Source organism: Mixophyes fleayi, chromosome 8 (assembly GCF_038048845.1).
Source record: "Mixophyes fleayi isolate aMixFle1 chromosome 8, aMixFle1.hap1, whole genome shotgun sequence".
Classification (NCBI taxonomy): Eukaryota; Metazoa; Chordata; class Amphibia; order Anura; family Limnodynastidae; genus Mixophyes; species Mixophyes fleayi.
This window is the reverse complement of record NC_134409.1, coordinates 7,201,952-7,219,059: the sequence shown is the minus strand read 5'-3', so window position 1 is coordinate 7,219,059 and position 17,108 is coordinate 7,201,952. Positions and strand designations below refer to the sequence as shown.

The window sequence follows — 17,108 nt, the reverse complement described above, 5'->3', positions numbered from 1 at the left end:
CATCCTTACTGTACACTGACTACGTGTATACGCCAATTCGCCTCTCCGTTCCGCCCCTGTAGTAAGGGTCCTTTGCGTTCAAAGATTAATTGGACGTTGCTGCGTTCTCTGGTGCATGGTCTGGCTCTGGGCACGCGCAGAGCGATTTTAAGTAAAATACGGGACGTATCGGCATTGACGCTCCTTAATAATTCATGAAGTCTTCTTACTGTAACCTGACATTATACCTTCCTCCAACTTTTAAATAAAGTATAAAAAAGCAAAAAAAATGAGAAACTGACGGAAACTGAAGACATAAGCAGCGGGCCTCTCTAATTGGCTGAAACAAAGTAGCCAATCAGTGCCATCTGAATTATGAACAAGTGCTTTGGAATTGTTACGATAATTATAAAATTGAAGCTTTAAGAATATGACCACAAACTAATCATTCCATACTCCCCCACATTTCAGAAGTCAGTTTCTTGTAGACTATACATGTGTGAAGCACTGAATAATATTCTCTTGTATAACCCCTGAAACTTATCAGTGACCCCTTGTACGAACTTGTTCTGTGACTGTACATAAAGCAGATTTACTGGAGGGTGGAAAGAGCCTGCATTGTTTTAGTAACCCCAATCAGTCCTTTAACAGTAGTTAACAAGTGATCCATTTTTCATTTTGATAGACTGGAAATCAGTGCGTTTAGATAATGACATGATACAACACCTCATTCCTCAACACTTTTCAACACCTCGGCACATATCTGATAGTAAAAATAAGTTCTCCAGACTACAGAAACCCAGACGTGGGCCCAGAGGCTCAGCTCTAAGAGAGATCATCTTTCTAACAAAATAATGACTGTTCTAATTGTGCCAAAAAAATTCTGACAAAACAGCAAAATATGATTCCATCTACTGCATATAAACATCACAGTGTGGCAGTGATTCACATTCAGAAATATTACATTGTTACCTTGTACTAGACAGAGAAAAGCTAAATGCTGATTGGATGTTGCGTCAGCCAATTGAGAGTTAAAAGTAAAAATGCCCCTTTTGTATTCATGCAAAAATGCTTTCACCCATTTACGTTTCTTTGGCTACAATTTAAATTGCATTTATCTTACGATCCACTTAACTTTAAATCTTGTCTATTGATATGTCCGCCAGAGAGATATGTTCTACATCATCATTATCACCTCGGATTCTCGCACAGGCCTATGGGATGGGCAGAGACACGCCTCCTGTCAGTCATATCTTACAGATTTGTGTCATTCCAAATCAGAGGCATCTCTAAGGGGTGTGGTTGGTTTGTGCCTCCGCCCTGTTACTATATTAGTTATACGAACGCCCCTGATCCGCCTCCAATTGCAAGTGGGCGCAAGATATACTCAGCTTAAAATGCGCAACAAATCTTATGCAGGTCACGCTTTTGCATGGTGCAAACGGCCTTACAACCAAATCTAAAGGAGTCCCCTAGTATTTAACCAGGTTCTAGCAATATTATTAGTATTAAAAATATGGTACTTTTGTTTGAAGCCGTTACTGAGCAGATTATTGCACTATTTCACTTTAATGTATATCAAAATCTTGTTTATTACCAAACTCGCCAGCGAGCCCTGACTTTATAAATTCAAGTGGCAGGACATTTTGTATGACTGCGGTATTCAGCGACACAAAATTACTCTTAATGCCGTTCACTGGACACTTCTAAATCTGCACCATATGATATATTTGCTGGCTGTTACCACTTGTAACATTTTTGACACCAGGAGCCTCACAGCACCACTCTGTGCAATTGGAGGACCCTGCTCCTTGCACTATATAACTGTCAGTCTATGGCTTCCTGCTGCCTCCATTCCCCTCCTCACATCATGTCACTGCCCCTGTCACATGCAGCCCTGTCCTTACTAACACAATTACATGAATGGACAGATGACCAGATGATCTGATTGGCCACAGTTTTTCTATCCACTTCAAAACTGGGGCCAGCTGAACAAATAGGTAATTAAAATGTATTAAAATATGTACTCAAACAGATTGGTGGAGTTTCTGAAGCTGAAACCACTGGGGAGTGTAAGGCCTGTTTCAGTAATAGGCTTGCTGTGTCCTAGGTAACATAAATGCTCTGTACGGATAGGTAGATTTGCAGACAGGGGTATGGCTAGTAATGGACAGAAATAGCATATTTTAAAGGTAATAAATGACATTCTGTTCCTGGCACTTGTCTTCTGCAGTTTGTGATAAAGGAGGAGGACATATTCCAGTACACTTTAATTTAAAAAAAAGCTGTATTGAAAACTCAGGACAATAACTAGATGCAATATTATAAAAACTGTTCTGCAATATATTCACCACATTTGGCTGCAGAACTTTGCAAGTTTCTTCTGCAGAATCTTAGTCTTCTGTGCAGAGTTCCCCTTATAATACTTATTCCACCCAGAATTCCCAGTTTTGTATCAGCCACATAACTGAGCAGAATAAATATGAACCAGCTTTGCAGAGTATACAATATAATGGTGAAACAACTCGAAGGTTTTATCTCCGGAACTTCGCTCCTCTACAAAACTACGCAATCCACGAGAAATTTAATTTTCGCAAAATTCCCCAACAACATTTCATTTGTTGCTGCTATTTGTCCTTTTACGGGGATGTTAAATGGTCGATATGAAAAAAAAAACTATTTAAGAGAGATGTACATGAGAGGTTTGACATATTGAAGTGAATATTGATTTCTACTGTAAGTGCATTTTGTAACATTAATAAATTATATTACAAATTATGATCTAAAAGGATTCAACGTCAGGGTTTGTTTACCAACATACACCTGTGTTACACATCGTCCACTCTGGACATCTGATTACACCAGTGATCCGGTACGATGGCTCCGTTTCTCTGACCCTCAGAAGGAGTACAGCCAGTAAACGGCCAGTACGTATCTAGCACAGGTGTGGCCTGGTGGCAAGGGATATGGGAAACATTTCTTTTGGGGGGGGGGGGGGGGATTACATTAGGGCCTATTCAGGTACAGGAGGGAACCTATAATATTGCAGAAAGTGGGTTAGATTAATATGCGAGACAAGGCAGAATAGTACTAGGTACAATTGAGCAAAGTTTTTGAGGTTAGAGTCCCTTTAAGTAAAAACTTCAATAATCAATATGTTTTCCCAGTGTCCATTTCAATTTTTTTTAGTTTCTTTACATTGTGTGTGATCCATCTGTTCTTCCCTCTGTGTCCACTCTCTCGTTATCTCATAATCTCCCGCCTCAGCTACTGTAACCTGCTCCCCTCTGTCCTCCATCTCTCCAGCTTCTCCCGCTGTTCCCTCTGTGTCCACTCTCTCATTATCTCATAATCTCCCGCCTCAGCTACTGTAACCTGCTCCCTTCTGTCCTCCATCTCTCCAGCTTCTCCCGCTCTTCCCTCTGTGTCCACTCTCTCGTTATCTCATAATCTCCCGCCTCAGCTACTGTAACCTGCTCCCTTCTGTCCTCCATCTCTCCCGCTCTTCCCTCTGCGTCCACTCTCTCGTTATCTCATAATCTCCCGCCTCAGCTACTGTAACCTGCTCCCTTCTGTCCTCCATCTCTCCAGCTTCTCCCGCTGTTCCCTCTGTGTCCACTCTCTCGTTATCTCATAATCTCCCGCCTCAGCTACTGTAACCTGCTCCCCTCTGTCCTCCATCTCTCCAGCTTCTCCCGCTCTTCCCTCTGCGTCCACTCTCTCGTTATCTCATAATCTCCCGCCTCAACTACTGTAACCTGCTCCCTTCTGTCCTCCATCTCTCCAGCTTCTCCCGCTCTTCCCTCTGTGTCCACTCTCTCGTTATCTCATAATCTCCCGCCTCAACTACTGTAACCTGCTCCCTTCTGTCCTCCATCTCTCCAGCTTCTCCCGCTCTTCCCTCTGCGTCCACTCTCTCATTATCTCATAATCTCCCGCCTCAGCTACTGTAACCTGCTCCCTTCTGTCCTCCATCTCTCCAGCTTCTCCCGCTCTTCCCTCTGCGTCCACTCTCTCGTTATCTCATAATCTCCCGCCTCAGCTACTGTAACCTGCTCCCTTCTGTCCTCCATCTCTCCAGCTTCTCCCGCTCTTCCCTCTGTGTCCACTCTCTCATTATCTCACAATCTCCCGCCTCAGCTACTGTAACCTGCTCCCTTCTGGTCTCCATCTCTCCCGCTTCTCCCGCTCTTCCCTCTGCGTCCACTCTCTCATTATCTCATAATCTCCCGCCTCAGCTACTGTAACCTGCTCCCTTCTGTCCTCCATCTCTCCAGCTTCTCCCGCTGTTCCCTCTGCGTCCACTCTCTCGTTATCTCATAATCTCCCGCCTCAACTACTGTAACCTGCTCCCCTCTGATCTCCATCTCTCCATCTCTCCAGCTTCTCCCGCTGTTCCCTCTGCGTCCACTCTCTCATTATCTCACAATCTCCCACCTCAGCTACTGTAACCTGCTCCCTTCTGTCCTCCATCTCTCCATCTCTCCAGCTTCTCCCGCTCTTCCCTCTGCGTCCACTCTCTCATTATCTCATAATCTCCCGCCTCAGCTACTGTAACCTGCTCCCTTCTGTCCTCCATCTCTCCAGCTTCTCCCGCTGTTCCCTCTGCGTCCACTCTCTCGTTATCTCATAATCTCCCGCCTCAACTACTGTAACCTGCTCCCCTCTGATCTCCATCTCTCCCGCTTCTCCCGCTCTTCCCTCTGCGTCCACTCTCTCATTATCTCATAATCTCCCGCCTCAGCTACTGTAACCTGCTCCCTTCTGTCCTCCATCTCTCCAGCTTCTCCCGCTGTTCCCTCTGTGTCCACTCTCTCATTATCTCACAATCTCCCGCCTCAACTACTGTAACCTGCTCCCCTCTGTCCTCCATCTCTCCAGCTTCTCCCGCTGTTCCCTCTGCGTCCACTCTCTCGTTATCTCATAATCTCCCGCCTCAGCTACTGTAACCTGCTCCCTTCTGTCCTCCATCTCTCCAGCTCTTCCCTCTGCGTCCACTCTCTCATTATCTCATAATCTCCCGCCTCAGCTACTGTAACCTGCTCCCTTCTGTCCTCCATCTCTCCAGCTTCTCCCGCTCTTCCCTCTGCGTCCACTCTCTCATTATCTCATAATCTCCCGCCTCAACTACTGTAACCTGCTCCCCTCTGTCCTCCATCTCTCCAGCTTCTCCCGCTGTTCCCTCTGCGTCCACTCTCTCATTATCTCATAATCTCCCGCCTCAACTACTGTAACCTGCTCCCTTCTGATCTCCATCTCTCCAGCTTCTCCCGCTGTTCCCTCTGCGTCCACTCTCTCATTATCTCACAATCTCCCGCCTCAGCTACTGTAACCTGCTCCCTTCTGTCCTCCATCTCTCCCGCTCTTCCCTCTGCGTCCACTCTCTCATTATCTCATAATCTCCCGCCTCAGCTACTGTAACCTGCTCCCTTCTGTCCTCCATGTCTCCAGCTTCTCCCGCTGTTCCCTCTGCGTCCACTCTCTCGTTATCTCATAATCTCCCGCCTCAGCTACTGTAACCTGCTCCCTTCTGTCCTCCATCTCTCCAGCTCTTCCCTCTGTGTCCACTCTCTCATTATCTCATAATCTCCCGCCTCAGCTACTGTAACCTGCTCCCTTCTGTCCTCCATCTCTCCAGCTTCTCCCGCTGTTCCCTCTGCGTCCACTCTCTCATTATCTCATAATCTCCCGCCTCAACTACTGTAACCTGCTCCCCTCTGTCCTCCATCTCTCCAGCTTCTCCCGCTCTTCCCTCTGCGTCCACTCTCTCGTTATCTCATAATCTCCCGCCTCAACTACTGTAACCTGCTCCCTTCTGTCCTCCATCTCTCCAGCTTCTCCCGCTCTTCCCTCTGTGTCCACTCTCTCGTTATCTCATAATCTCCCGCCTCAACTACTGTAACCTGCTCCCTTCTGTCCTCCATCTCTCCAGCTTCTCCCGCTCTTCCCTCTGCGTCCACTCTCTCATTATCTCATAATCTCCCGCCTCAGCTACTGTAACCTGCTCCCTTCTGTCCTCCATCTCTCCAGCTTCTCCCGCTCTTCCCTCTGCGTCCACTCTCTCGTTATCTCATAATCTCCCGCCTCAGCTACTGTAACCTGCTCCCTTCTGTCCTCCATCTCTCCAGCTTCTCCCGCTCTTCCCTCTGTGTCCACTCTCTCATTATCTCACAATCTCCCGCCTCAGCTACTGTAACCTGCTCCCTTCTGGTCTCCATCTCTCCCGCTTCTCCCGCTCTTCCCTCTGCGTCCACTCTCTCATTATCTCATAATCTCCCGCCTCAGCTACTGTAACCTGCTCCCTTCTGTCCTCCATCTCTCCAGCTTCTCCCGCTGTTCCCTCTGCGTCCACTCTCTCGTTATCTCATAATCTCCCGCCTCAACTACTGTAACCTGCTCCCCTCTGATCTCCATCTCTCCATCTCTCCAGCTTCTCCCGCTGTTCCCTCTGCGTCCACTCTCTCATTATCTCACAATCTCCCACCTCAGCTACTGTAACCTGCTCCCTTCTGTCCTCCATCTCTCCATCTCTCCAGCTTCTCCCGCTCTTCCCTCTGCGTCCACTCTCTCATTATCTCATAATCTCCCGCCTCAGCTACTGTAACCTGCTCCCTTCTGTCCTCCATCTCTCCAGCTTCTCCCGCTGTTCCCTCTGCGTCCACTCTCTCGTTATCTCATAATCTCCCGCCTCAACTACTGTAACCTGCTCCCCTCTGATCTCCATCTCTCCCGCTTCTCCCGCTCTTCCCTCTGCGTCCACTCTCTCATTATCTCATAATCTCCCGCCTCAGCTACTGTAACCTGCTCCCTTCTGTCCTCCATCTCTCCAGCTTCTCCCGCTGTTCCCTCTGTGTCCACTCTCTCATTATCTCACAATCTCCCGCCTCAACTACTGTAACCTGCTCCCCTCTGTCCTCCATCTCTCCAGCTTCTCCCGCTGTTCCCTCTGCGTCCACTCTCTCGTTATCTCATAATCTCCCGCCTCAGCTACTGTAACCTGCTCCCTTCTGTCCTCCATCTCTCCAGCTCTTCCCTCTGCGTCCACTCTCTCATTATCTCATAATCTCCCGCCTCAGCTACTGTAACCTGCTCCCTTCTGTCCTCCATCTCTCCAGCTTCTCCCGCTCTTCCCTCTGCGTCCACTCTCTCATTATCTCATAATCTCCCGCCTCAACTACTGTAACCTGCTCCCCTCTGTCCTCCATCTCTCCAGCTTCTCCCGCTGTTCCCTCTGCGTCCACTCTCTCATTATCTCATAATCTCCCGCCTCAGCTACTGTAACCTGCTCCCTTCTGTCCTCCATGTCTCCAGCTTCTCCCGCTGTTCCCTCTGCGTCCACTCTCTCGTTATCTCATAATCTCCCGCCTCAGCTACTGTAACCTGCTCCCTTCTGTCCTCCATCTCTCCAGCTCTTCCCTCTGTGTCCACTCTCTCATTATCTCATAATCTCCCGCCTCAGCTACTGTAACCTGCTCCCTTCTGTCCTCCATCTCTCCAGCTTCTCCCGCTGTTCCCTCTGCGTCCACTCTCTCATTATCTCATAATCTCCCGCCTCAACTACTGTAACCTGCTCCCCTCTGTCCTCCATCTCTCCAGCTTCTCCTGCTGTTCCCTCTGCGTCCACTCTCTTGTTATCTCATAATCTCCCGCCTCAGCTACTGTAACCTGCTCCCCTCTGTCCTCCATCTCTCCCGCTGTTCCCTCTGCGTCCACTCTCTCATTATCTCATAATCTCCCGCCTCAGCTACTGTAACCTGCTCCCTTCTGATCTCCATCTCTCCAGCTTCTCCCGCTGTTCCCTCTGTGTCCACTCTCTCATTATCTCACAATCTCCCGCCTCAACTACTGTAACCTGCTCCCTTCTGTCCTCCATCTCTCCATCTCTCCCGCTGTTCCCTCTGCGTCCACTCTCTCATTATCTCATAATCTCCCGCCTCAGCTACTGTAACCTGCTCCCCTCTGTTCTCCATCTCTCCAGCTTCTCCCGCTCTTCCCTCTGCGTCCACTCTCTCGTTATCTCATAATCTCCCACCTCAGCTACTGTAACCTGCTCCCTTCTGTCCTCCATCTCTCCAGCTTCTCCCGCTGTTCCCTCTGCGTCCACTCTCTCATTATCTCATAATCTCCCGCCTCAACTACTGTAACCTGCTCCCTTCTGATCTCCATCTCTCCAGCTTCTCCCGCTGTTCCCTCTGCGTCCACTCTCTCATTATCTCACAATCTCCCGCCTCAGCTACTGTAACCTGCTCCCTTCTGTCCTCCATCTCTCCCGCTCTTCCCTCTGCGTCCACTCTCTCATTATCTCATAATCTCCCGCCTCAGCTACTGTAACCTGCTCCCTTCTGTCCTCCATGTCTCCAGCTTCTCCCGCTGTTCCCTCTGCGTCCACTCTCTCGTTATCTCATAATCTCCCGCCTCAGCTACTGTAACCTGCTCCCTTCTGTCCTCCATCTCTCCAGCTTCTCCCGCTGTTCCCTCTGCGTCCACTCTCTCGTTATCTCATAATCTCCCGCCTCAGCTACTGTAACCTGCTCCCTTCTGTCCTCCATCTCTCCCGCTCTTCCCTCTGCGTCCACTCTCTCATTATCTCATAATCTCCCGCCTCAACTACTGTAACCTGCTCCCCTCTGTCCTCCATCTCTCCAGCTTCTCCCGCTGTTCCCTCTGCGTCCACTCTCTCGTTATCTCATAATCTCCCGCCTCAGCTACTGTAACCTGCTCCCTTCTGTCCTCCATCTCTCCCGCTTCTCCCGCTCTTCCCTCTGTGTCCACTCTCTCATTATCTCATAATCTCCCGCCTCAGCTACTGTAACCTGCTCCCTTCTGTCCTCCATCTCTCCAGCTTCTCCCGCTCTTCCCTCTGCGTCCACTCTCTCGTTATCTCATAATCTCCCGCCTCAGCTACTGTAACCTGCTCCCTTCTGTCCTCCATCTCTCCCGCTCTTCCCTCTGCGTCCACTCTCTCGTTATCTCATAATCTCCCGCCTCAGCTACTGTAACCTGCTCCCTTCTGTCCTCCATCTCTCCAGCTTCTCCCGCTCTTCCCTCTGCGTCCACTCTCTCGTTATCTCATAATCTCCCACCTCAGCTACTGTAACCTGCTCCCTTCTGATCTCCATCTCTCCAGCTTCTCCCGCTGTTCCCTCTGTGTCCACTCTCTCGTTATCTCATAATCTCCCGCCTCAGCTACTGTAACCTGCTCCCTTCTGTCCTCCATCTCTCCAGCTTCTCCCGCTGTTCCCTCTGCGTCCACTCTCTCATTATCTCATAATCTCCCGCCTCAACTACTGTAACCTGCTCCCCTTCTGTCCTCCATCTCTCCAGCTTCTCCCGCTCTTCCCTCTGCGTCCACTCTCTCATTATCTCATAATCTCCCGCCTCAGCTACTGTAACCTGCTCCCTTCTGATCTCCATCTCTCCCGCTCTTCCCTCTGCGTCCACTCTCTCATTATCTCATAATCTCCCGCCTCAGCTACTGTAACCTGCTCCCTTCTGTCCTCCATGTCTCCAGCTTCTCCCGCTGTTCCCTCTGCGTCCACTCTCTCGTTATCTCATAATCTCCCGCCTCAGCTACTGTAACCTGCTCCCTTCTGTCCTCCATCTCTCCAGCTCTTCCCTCTGTGTCCACTCTCTCATTATCTCATAATCTCCCGCCTCAGCTACTGTAACCTGCTCCCTTCTGTCCTCCATCTCTCCAGCTTCTCCCGCTGTTCCCTCTGCGTCCACTCTCTCATTATCTCATAATCTCCCGCCTCAACTACTGTAACCTGCTCCCCTCTGTCCTCCATCTCTCCAGCTTCTCCTGCTGTTCCCTCTGCGTCCACTCTCTTGTTATCTCATAATCTCCCGCCTCAGCTACTGTAACCTGCTCCCTTCTGTCCTCCATCTCTCCAGCTTCTCCCGCTGTTCCCTCTGTGTCCACTCTCTCGTTATCTCATAATCTCCCGCCTCAACTACTGTAACCTGCTCCCCTCTGTCCTCCATCTCTCCAGCTTCTCCCGCTGTTCCCTCTGCGTCCACTCTCTCATTATCTCATAATCTCCCGCCTCAGCTACTGTAACCTGCTCCCCTCTGGTCTCCATCTCTCCCGCTCTTCCCTCTGCGTCCACTCTCTCATTATCTCACAATCTCCCGCCTCAGCTACTGTAACCTGCTCCCCTCTGTCCTCCATCTCTCCAGCTCTTCCCTCTGTGTCCACTCTCTCATTATCTCACAATCTCCCGCCTCAGCTACTGTAACCTGCTCCCTTCTGTCCTCCATCTCTCCAGCTTCTCCCGCTGTTCCCTCTGCGTCCACTCTCTCATTATCTCATAATCTCCCGCCTCAACTATTGTAACCTGCTCCCTTCTGGTCTCCATCTCTCCCGCTCTTCCCTCTGCGTCCACTCTCTCTCATTATCTCACAATCTCCGGCCTCAACTACTGTAACCTGCTCCCTTCTGATCTCCATCTCTCCAGCCTCTCCCCTCTAGAATCCATCCTCAATGCCGCGGTAAGATTAGTTTCCCTTTCTCGCCGCTTTGATTCTGTCTTCTCTCTCAGCCAATCCCAACACTGGATTGGATTCTAAGGGGGGGGGGGGGAGCCAAGGTGTCCTACCTCACCTGGCTCCACACTCCTCGAGCCCTCTCCGCTCTGCTAGGGAGTGCCTCCACAAACCTTTACCAATGACCTCGTCTCACTCCCGCCTCCAAGATATCTCTTGCGCTGCTCCTCTCACCCCCAATCAGACTCTCCCCTCAGCCTCCGCAGCTTCGAACGCTCCATTGAAGCTCACCTGTTCATCAAAGATTACCTGTTCTTCCCCTAACTCCTCCCTGCCCTCCCTCTGTCTCACCCTCCCTGTGCTGCCCATGCCCCCCTTTTTAGATTGTAAGCTCTTGTCTTTTCATCCGTCCCCACCTTGTCCAACTACGTCTCCTTGCCCCCCCCCCACCTCCTATATGTCACCTAATGTGCTGTATTTATCCTTCCATCTCCCATACTGTATTAAGATGTTATTTCCCTGTATGTCCTTCGTGTGTCTGTTGTCCTCTATGTCTTTGCTAAGCGCTCTCCCACCACTGCCCAGCGCTGCAAATATTGTAGCACCTTATAAATAAACGTTAACAACAACGACTGATATGTCACGGCTATATATTCAGATTGCTTAATTGATATTTCCATTTGGACAACTGCAGGAGAGAAGATTCCCGTTAGGTTTTCAAGAAAGAAAACAACAAAAGTTTTAGCTTAATTTGTATTTTGTATTTAATTACATATTTATAATGAAGTTATAACTTCTGCTCCTGAATATAAAGGGACAATACCTTCTGCATTCACTGTCAGGGGTTGGAACTGCTTATCCAGGACTACGAGAGAGCAGGTGGCATCAAACCCCAGACCTCGAATCCGTCCCGTCCCTGCCGACTGCGCAACTTTCTGTCAAAGAAACAGAGAAAACTGCAAATATCAACTTTTTGAGATATTCCCCCCCTCTATCCCACCCACCCATCTGATGCGCATTCCTTGTTTGAGTAAAATAAAACAATAAAGGGAATTAAAGCTAAGGAGAAAATATAGTTAAATATAATTAATAATCCTATAAAAAAAAACAACAACTTAATATAAAGGTAGAAAGTTCAGTTTAAATTTCTCTTTTCCTTTAGCTCCTCCCTAGTTTCCTGTTGAGAGTATCCAGTTACTGATATATTATATCCTTATCTCAATCACTGCTTGCACAGTCTCTGTTCCTCCCGCCTGCCCTCTGGGAGGGACTTCTCTAACTAAGCAGGCAGAGAGTGACTGGCAGCTTGGCAGACTTGCCTTTCATAAATGCTTTGTGCGGATTGGTGGATTTATACACAGGGGGGGGCTGTGATGTCACAGCAACATATTTTTGATCGGAATAAGATCCTATCAGGACACAAGATGTGGGAGGAGCTTCAGCCTTCAGTAATAGCGTGGAGTAAGGAAATACTTCATATAGGAACTGCAGAAGAATGTCAGAGTAACACCGAACAGCGTATTTCAACTTTTTGGATCAAATCTGAACATTTCCGTGTAATGGGTCCTTTAAACACATAGGGGGTGATTTTGAGTTGAGTGGTAAACTTGCCCATTTGCGTAAGTGCAAACATGCGTCAGCGTACTTACATTTTGCTTTGCCCTGAAATCACCTTAATATATGCAACACCTTTTAATTTAGATACGTCTAGACCAAATATGTGTCAATCATCATCATCAACTTCATCACATAGTTTATATTTAGAAAATTATATTAAATTTACAACTTTTATGCCTTACCGCACCCGGCAGTATTACTCAGACACGCCTGCAATATTTTATCAATAAATTGCTATAACTAAATGTGTAATACGTCTTTGTTGGCAAACAAGGTAATGCTATGTATTTAATCTATTTTTATAGTTTTTGAACAAATAAAAGTTTGTATGTAGTTTGTGTGTAAAGTTTGTGTCTATTAGGGGACAGATTCACCATCAAGGAAAATGTTTTCGACATGAACTGGGCTATTTAGACAGTCTGCTAGAAAACAATTACGCTAATGATACCAATTACCTCGTTAAGTTGCTTCAAACATGTTTAAGTTAGTGACAAGCCCTCTATATAGTTCCAGGACTCACTAATTAAATCCAACAAGTTCAGGGAAATTCTGTCCCCGCAGTCCCGCTAGTTTCTCAGCGGAAGCTGGATATTAATGGGGTCAAAGGGGAGAAGAGGTCAATCTGTGACATTGTAAGTAAGGCGTTTATGGGGTCAGAAGTGGGATACATTCCGCCTGCATGGCTATTATGCATTTAATTCTACAGAACATTTTTAACCTTGTGAAGAAAAAATTGCGAATATATAAAATAAATCCAAAGAGTCTATTTATGTAGAGCCAGTGTTAAATATCTGCTTGTGGCAGTGATAGAAAAGCTTCTTTATCAAAATTTATGATTAATATTTCACCAGGACAGCTAAACGATACTAGCTAGAGGCCAGGCCATCCCGGGTCAATCTGCGCAGGCGTGAGCCAGCCTGGGCTTCCTGTTCCAGATACAAAATATAAATACAAAAATAAAGATGTACAAAAAAATAAAATAAAATAAACTTTAAATATAAACTCTTATTTTAATTATATAAGCATTTTTTCCAGTTCGGTTTCCCGGCCATCGCCATCACAGTGACATGTTACCTCATGGGGCCGCAGCAAAGGATACCTCGGCTGACAGAGGTCACCCCCAAGGGGGCTTTGCTAAATAGGGTGAAGCCCTAAATCTGTAGAAAGCTTTGTCAGGAGTTAGGGGCTTTCAGTCATTCACAAATAGACCCCTAAGTATGTCCGATTTTTTATATTTACCATCCACAGAGCGTTTTATGCTGCATGTGCATATTACGGTCTTCGGAAACCATTCTATAACTGGGGGATAAGTCTATTTATTTGCACATCAGAGTTTAACTCTCCTACTACTAGCTCTGCCTGAAAAAGTGCAAAGTGCGTCCCGTTATGAGTGTAGGCTGGATGACACTTCGGCTGACTGGCAGAATTCAGTCAGTTTGCGGGAAGGAAAAGGCTGTGCGCCTAATATGTCTCCCTAACTGTGTGCAGAGAGTGACTGACAGCTAGGCAGACCTGCTTTGCACAAGCTCAGAGTGTACATGATAAACAGGGGTGGGGCCAGTGATGTCACAGCAGCAGAAATGACTGCAGTCTCGCCTTCTGACCAGCATCAGCTCCCAGCAAGACAATGACTCGAATATATAGGAGGAGCCTTAACTACCCGTAATGTGTAAACCTCCCCCAAGGAACGACGTCTCTTTTTGGCCATTGACCTCTGCAGCTGCCACAATCTTAGCCCACAAATCCACGTCTTTACCTACAAAATCAGGTGCAATTGTACAAACATTGATACACAGGGTACGATTCAAAGAGAGACGTACGCCGGATTTCGGAGCCGACGTACGCTGGTTTATTTGCGCTGCGCGAACTCAGAGTGAACGTACCTGACCGCAGCTATTCAGACCTGAGACTTTTTGCTACCTGTGGTTCCTTACGCCTGAAGAGGTGTGACGGGGGAGAGAAGGGTTGCTCTAATGTACAGTAAGGGCGCGTTCAATACATTACGTACGGATTCAGACTGGAACGTAGTCGTAAATACGACTGAAAAAGCATTTTTATTTGTCGCCGATTAGGCGGATGATGACGATGATGTAACTAGAGGTTTTGCGAATGATTAGTGAGACTTTAGTAGTCAATCGGCCATAGATTAGAATTAGCCCAAAGTGTTGTAATAAAGATACTTTTTGTACACGACGGATAGTTGTTCCTGCTGTATAAGCTAGTATATGTACATGTACGCAAGTAAGTCTCTGAGGGATGTCGGTTGTCCAGCGGCCGCATCTGCCTGGACTCATCTTCAACTCTGAATACAGCGTATACACTTGAGTGCGACAATTCAATTGCAAGTTATGCTTCTGCTTCTGTTCCACTCGGGATCAGGCCCACAATGCCACGAGAAAACTTTTGCACTTTCATAAATAGCTCGTATTGCAATAGTGCAACTTCTCATCCTTATCTGCATGCAGATCTCACTGCACTTTTTTTCTATAAATATGGACATTTACCTAGTACCACTACTCCTGCTCTGTATGTAAATCTCGGTATCTGTATGCTGCACAAGTGGAAGTTTACTGAATCGTATTATCAGTTCCAGCATTCATGTTGTACTGTGTACGTAGTGTTCTATGTATTAATACTGAGATTGATGTGCAGCAATGACCCTGCAACAAAATATCACTATTTAAGAGTACTTAAGTCACTAAATATCCAAAATGCTTTTTTTTATATCCAAATAATATTTATCTTCAATTCTCATTTGCATCTTAGTCTTTACAGATGTGCACACATTGCTAATTCTTTTGATCAGGCAGAACTAGTAGTTTCCTACCACAGTATAATGCCATATATTACCAGTACAATGTGTGGTGACAATTACTGAATCCATTCTCAGTTTCGGGAGTAACCACGTTTATTTATGTTGGATAACAACAACTTCTACCCTTCGTTTGCTTGTGACAGTGAAGACGCTATAAATACCTTGGAAACAGTACAGCAAGCGGCCCAAATGTTATTTGATGATTGCTCATAGTGGTCAGGCCGAGGCTCCCAAATCTCCAGTGCCTCTTCTGCCTGGTCAACCACCTCCCCAAACTGGTTCACCAAAGCCGCACGTACGCTCGCCGTTCCCACATCTATCCCAATGTAGTAAGAAGCGTCTTCCCTTTTCTCGTTCTACATTCTAAATAAAGCAAAAAAATAGGTCTGATAAGCAAAACATTTGTGGTTAATCTGGTAACAAATGAATCATCAAATGAAATATAACGATTGCATTAAATGAAAGAATTTTCTAGAGGTCTTTTGTAGTAAGCAATGGTACGGGTGAGGTTTCATGGTAATGCTACTGGGTCAAATTAGGTGCCAGATTACAGATTTACATGTGTATATATTATTATCATTAGCCTTTATTAATAGGGCGTCACAACATTTCCACAGCGTCGTACAGAGACAGACATAAAACCATACAGGATAATATAGTACCGAACATTAAACAAATACTACCAAGACTTCAAACACTCCAAACATAGCTTGTATAGTGACGTAGGAGCGGAAGAAGAGGTAGAGAAACAAGAGGGAAGAAGGCTCTGCTCATAAGAGCTTACATCCTAGAGGGAGGGTAAACAGACCAGAAGCACAAAGGGAGTCAGATGAGGGGATCAAGGGGAAGAGTTGGGGGAAGAGTGAGGGTAAGGTAATCAAATATGGATAGAAGATTAGGTGGATGGCTGGTAGGCTTTGAGGAAAACCTACAAGGCCATTAACAAAGATGCACCAACATACATCTCCTCTCTTCTCTCAAAATATCTCCCAACTCGACACCTCCGTTCTGCACAAGATCTGTGTCTCTCATCCACCCTCATTACATCCTCCCATTCCCGGTTACAGGACTTTTTTCGGGCTGCACCCACTCTATGGAATTCTCTCCCTTGTACAATAAGACTTTCCTCTGGTCTACAAACTTTCAAGCTTTCTCTGCAAACCCACCTCTTCAGACAAGCTTATAATATTCCTCAGCCACCCTCTTAACCTCACTACATTACCCTATTACCACCCGTTACACAATTTCACACAAGACAACAACCCGCTGACCAACATTGTTGTGTGACAGGATCATTTAGCTTATGAGTCACTTTTACCTTTGCAGCCTGGCTGGACCGAAATGCAAAATGTAGACTTAACCTCATGTATCAAACTCCCATTGTCCCATAGATTGTAAGCTTGCGAGCAGGGCCTTCTCACCTCTTTGTCTGTTTTACCCAGTTTGTTTATTAGTTTATATGTTTGTCCCCAATTGTAAAGCGCTACGGAATATGTTGGGGCTATATAAATAAATGATGATGAGTTTTGAGGGCTCGTTTCAACGGAGCACAAATTAGGGGACAGTTGAATGGGGCCTGGGAGGTCGTTCCAATGAAGAGGGGCAGCCCAGGAGAAATTTTGGATTCTGGAGTGGGATGAGGTGATCAGGGTGGAGGAGAGGCGACGGTCATTGGTCGATCGCAGGGAACTGGGTGTATGGTGTATGGAGAGGTGGTTAGACATGTATGGGGCAGTGGAGTGGGAGAGGTCCTTGTAGGTGAGTGTAAGTAGTTTGAAAAGGATTCTGTAGGGGAAGGGGAGCCACTGATGGGTGAGTCAGAGAGGGGAGGCAGAAGAGGAGCGGCGGGAGAGGAAGAGGAGTCTTGCAGCCACGTTGAGTATACCCCTTAGAGGGGTGGGAGAGGGGGAGGACAGTGCGAAGAGGGTTACAGCAGTCAAGACGGGAAATGATGAGAGCATGGATGATGGTTTTATTTCTTCACAATTATGAGTCTCTGATATTATTACAAGTGCCGATGTACAGTAGCCCATAGCAACAAATGAGCAATTATATTTACAATTGTGCATGGATGTCAGCTCGGATGTAGCAGAATTCAGTACTTTTCATGAAATTGTTTAGTGCAAGAGCACTAAGTGCACACTCGTCAGCAGGTTGTAGACTTACTCAACCCCGAAGAGCGCTCGCTCATGAATTAGAAAGCGAAGGAAAA

General features: G+C 46.9%; 1 protein-coding gene across 5 annotated transcripts in view; it reads right to left on the bottom strand.

Annotated features, from left to right (window-relative positions):
• Nucleotides 1-17,108, bottom strand: part of FGGY (FGGY carbohydrate kinase domain containing) — a 158,737-nt gene that overhangs the window by 131,105 nt on the left and 10,524 nt on the right. For 4 of the 5 annotated variants that reach the window (XM_075181756.1, XM_075181757.1, XM_075181758.1 and 1 more), the window contains exons 2-3: nucleotides 15,058-15,259; nucleotides 11,288-11,399 (exon numbers count right to left, since the gene is read on the bottom strand). Coding sequence is in view for 1 of the 5 variants with exons in the window: in XM_075181759.1 (XP_075037860.1) it covers nucleotides 11,288-11,296 (9 nt within the window). In the remaining 4 variants the exon portion in view is untranslated. The remainder of the gene's footprint in view (nucleotides 1-11,287; nucleotides 11,400-15,057; nucleotides 15,260-17,108) is intronic. The other variant, XM_075181760.1, reaches the window with a different exon arrangement.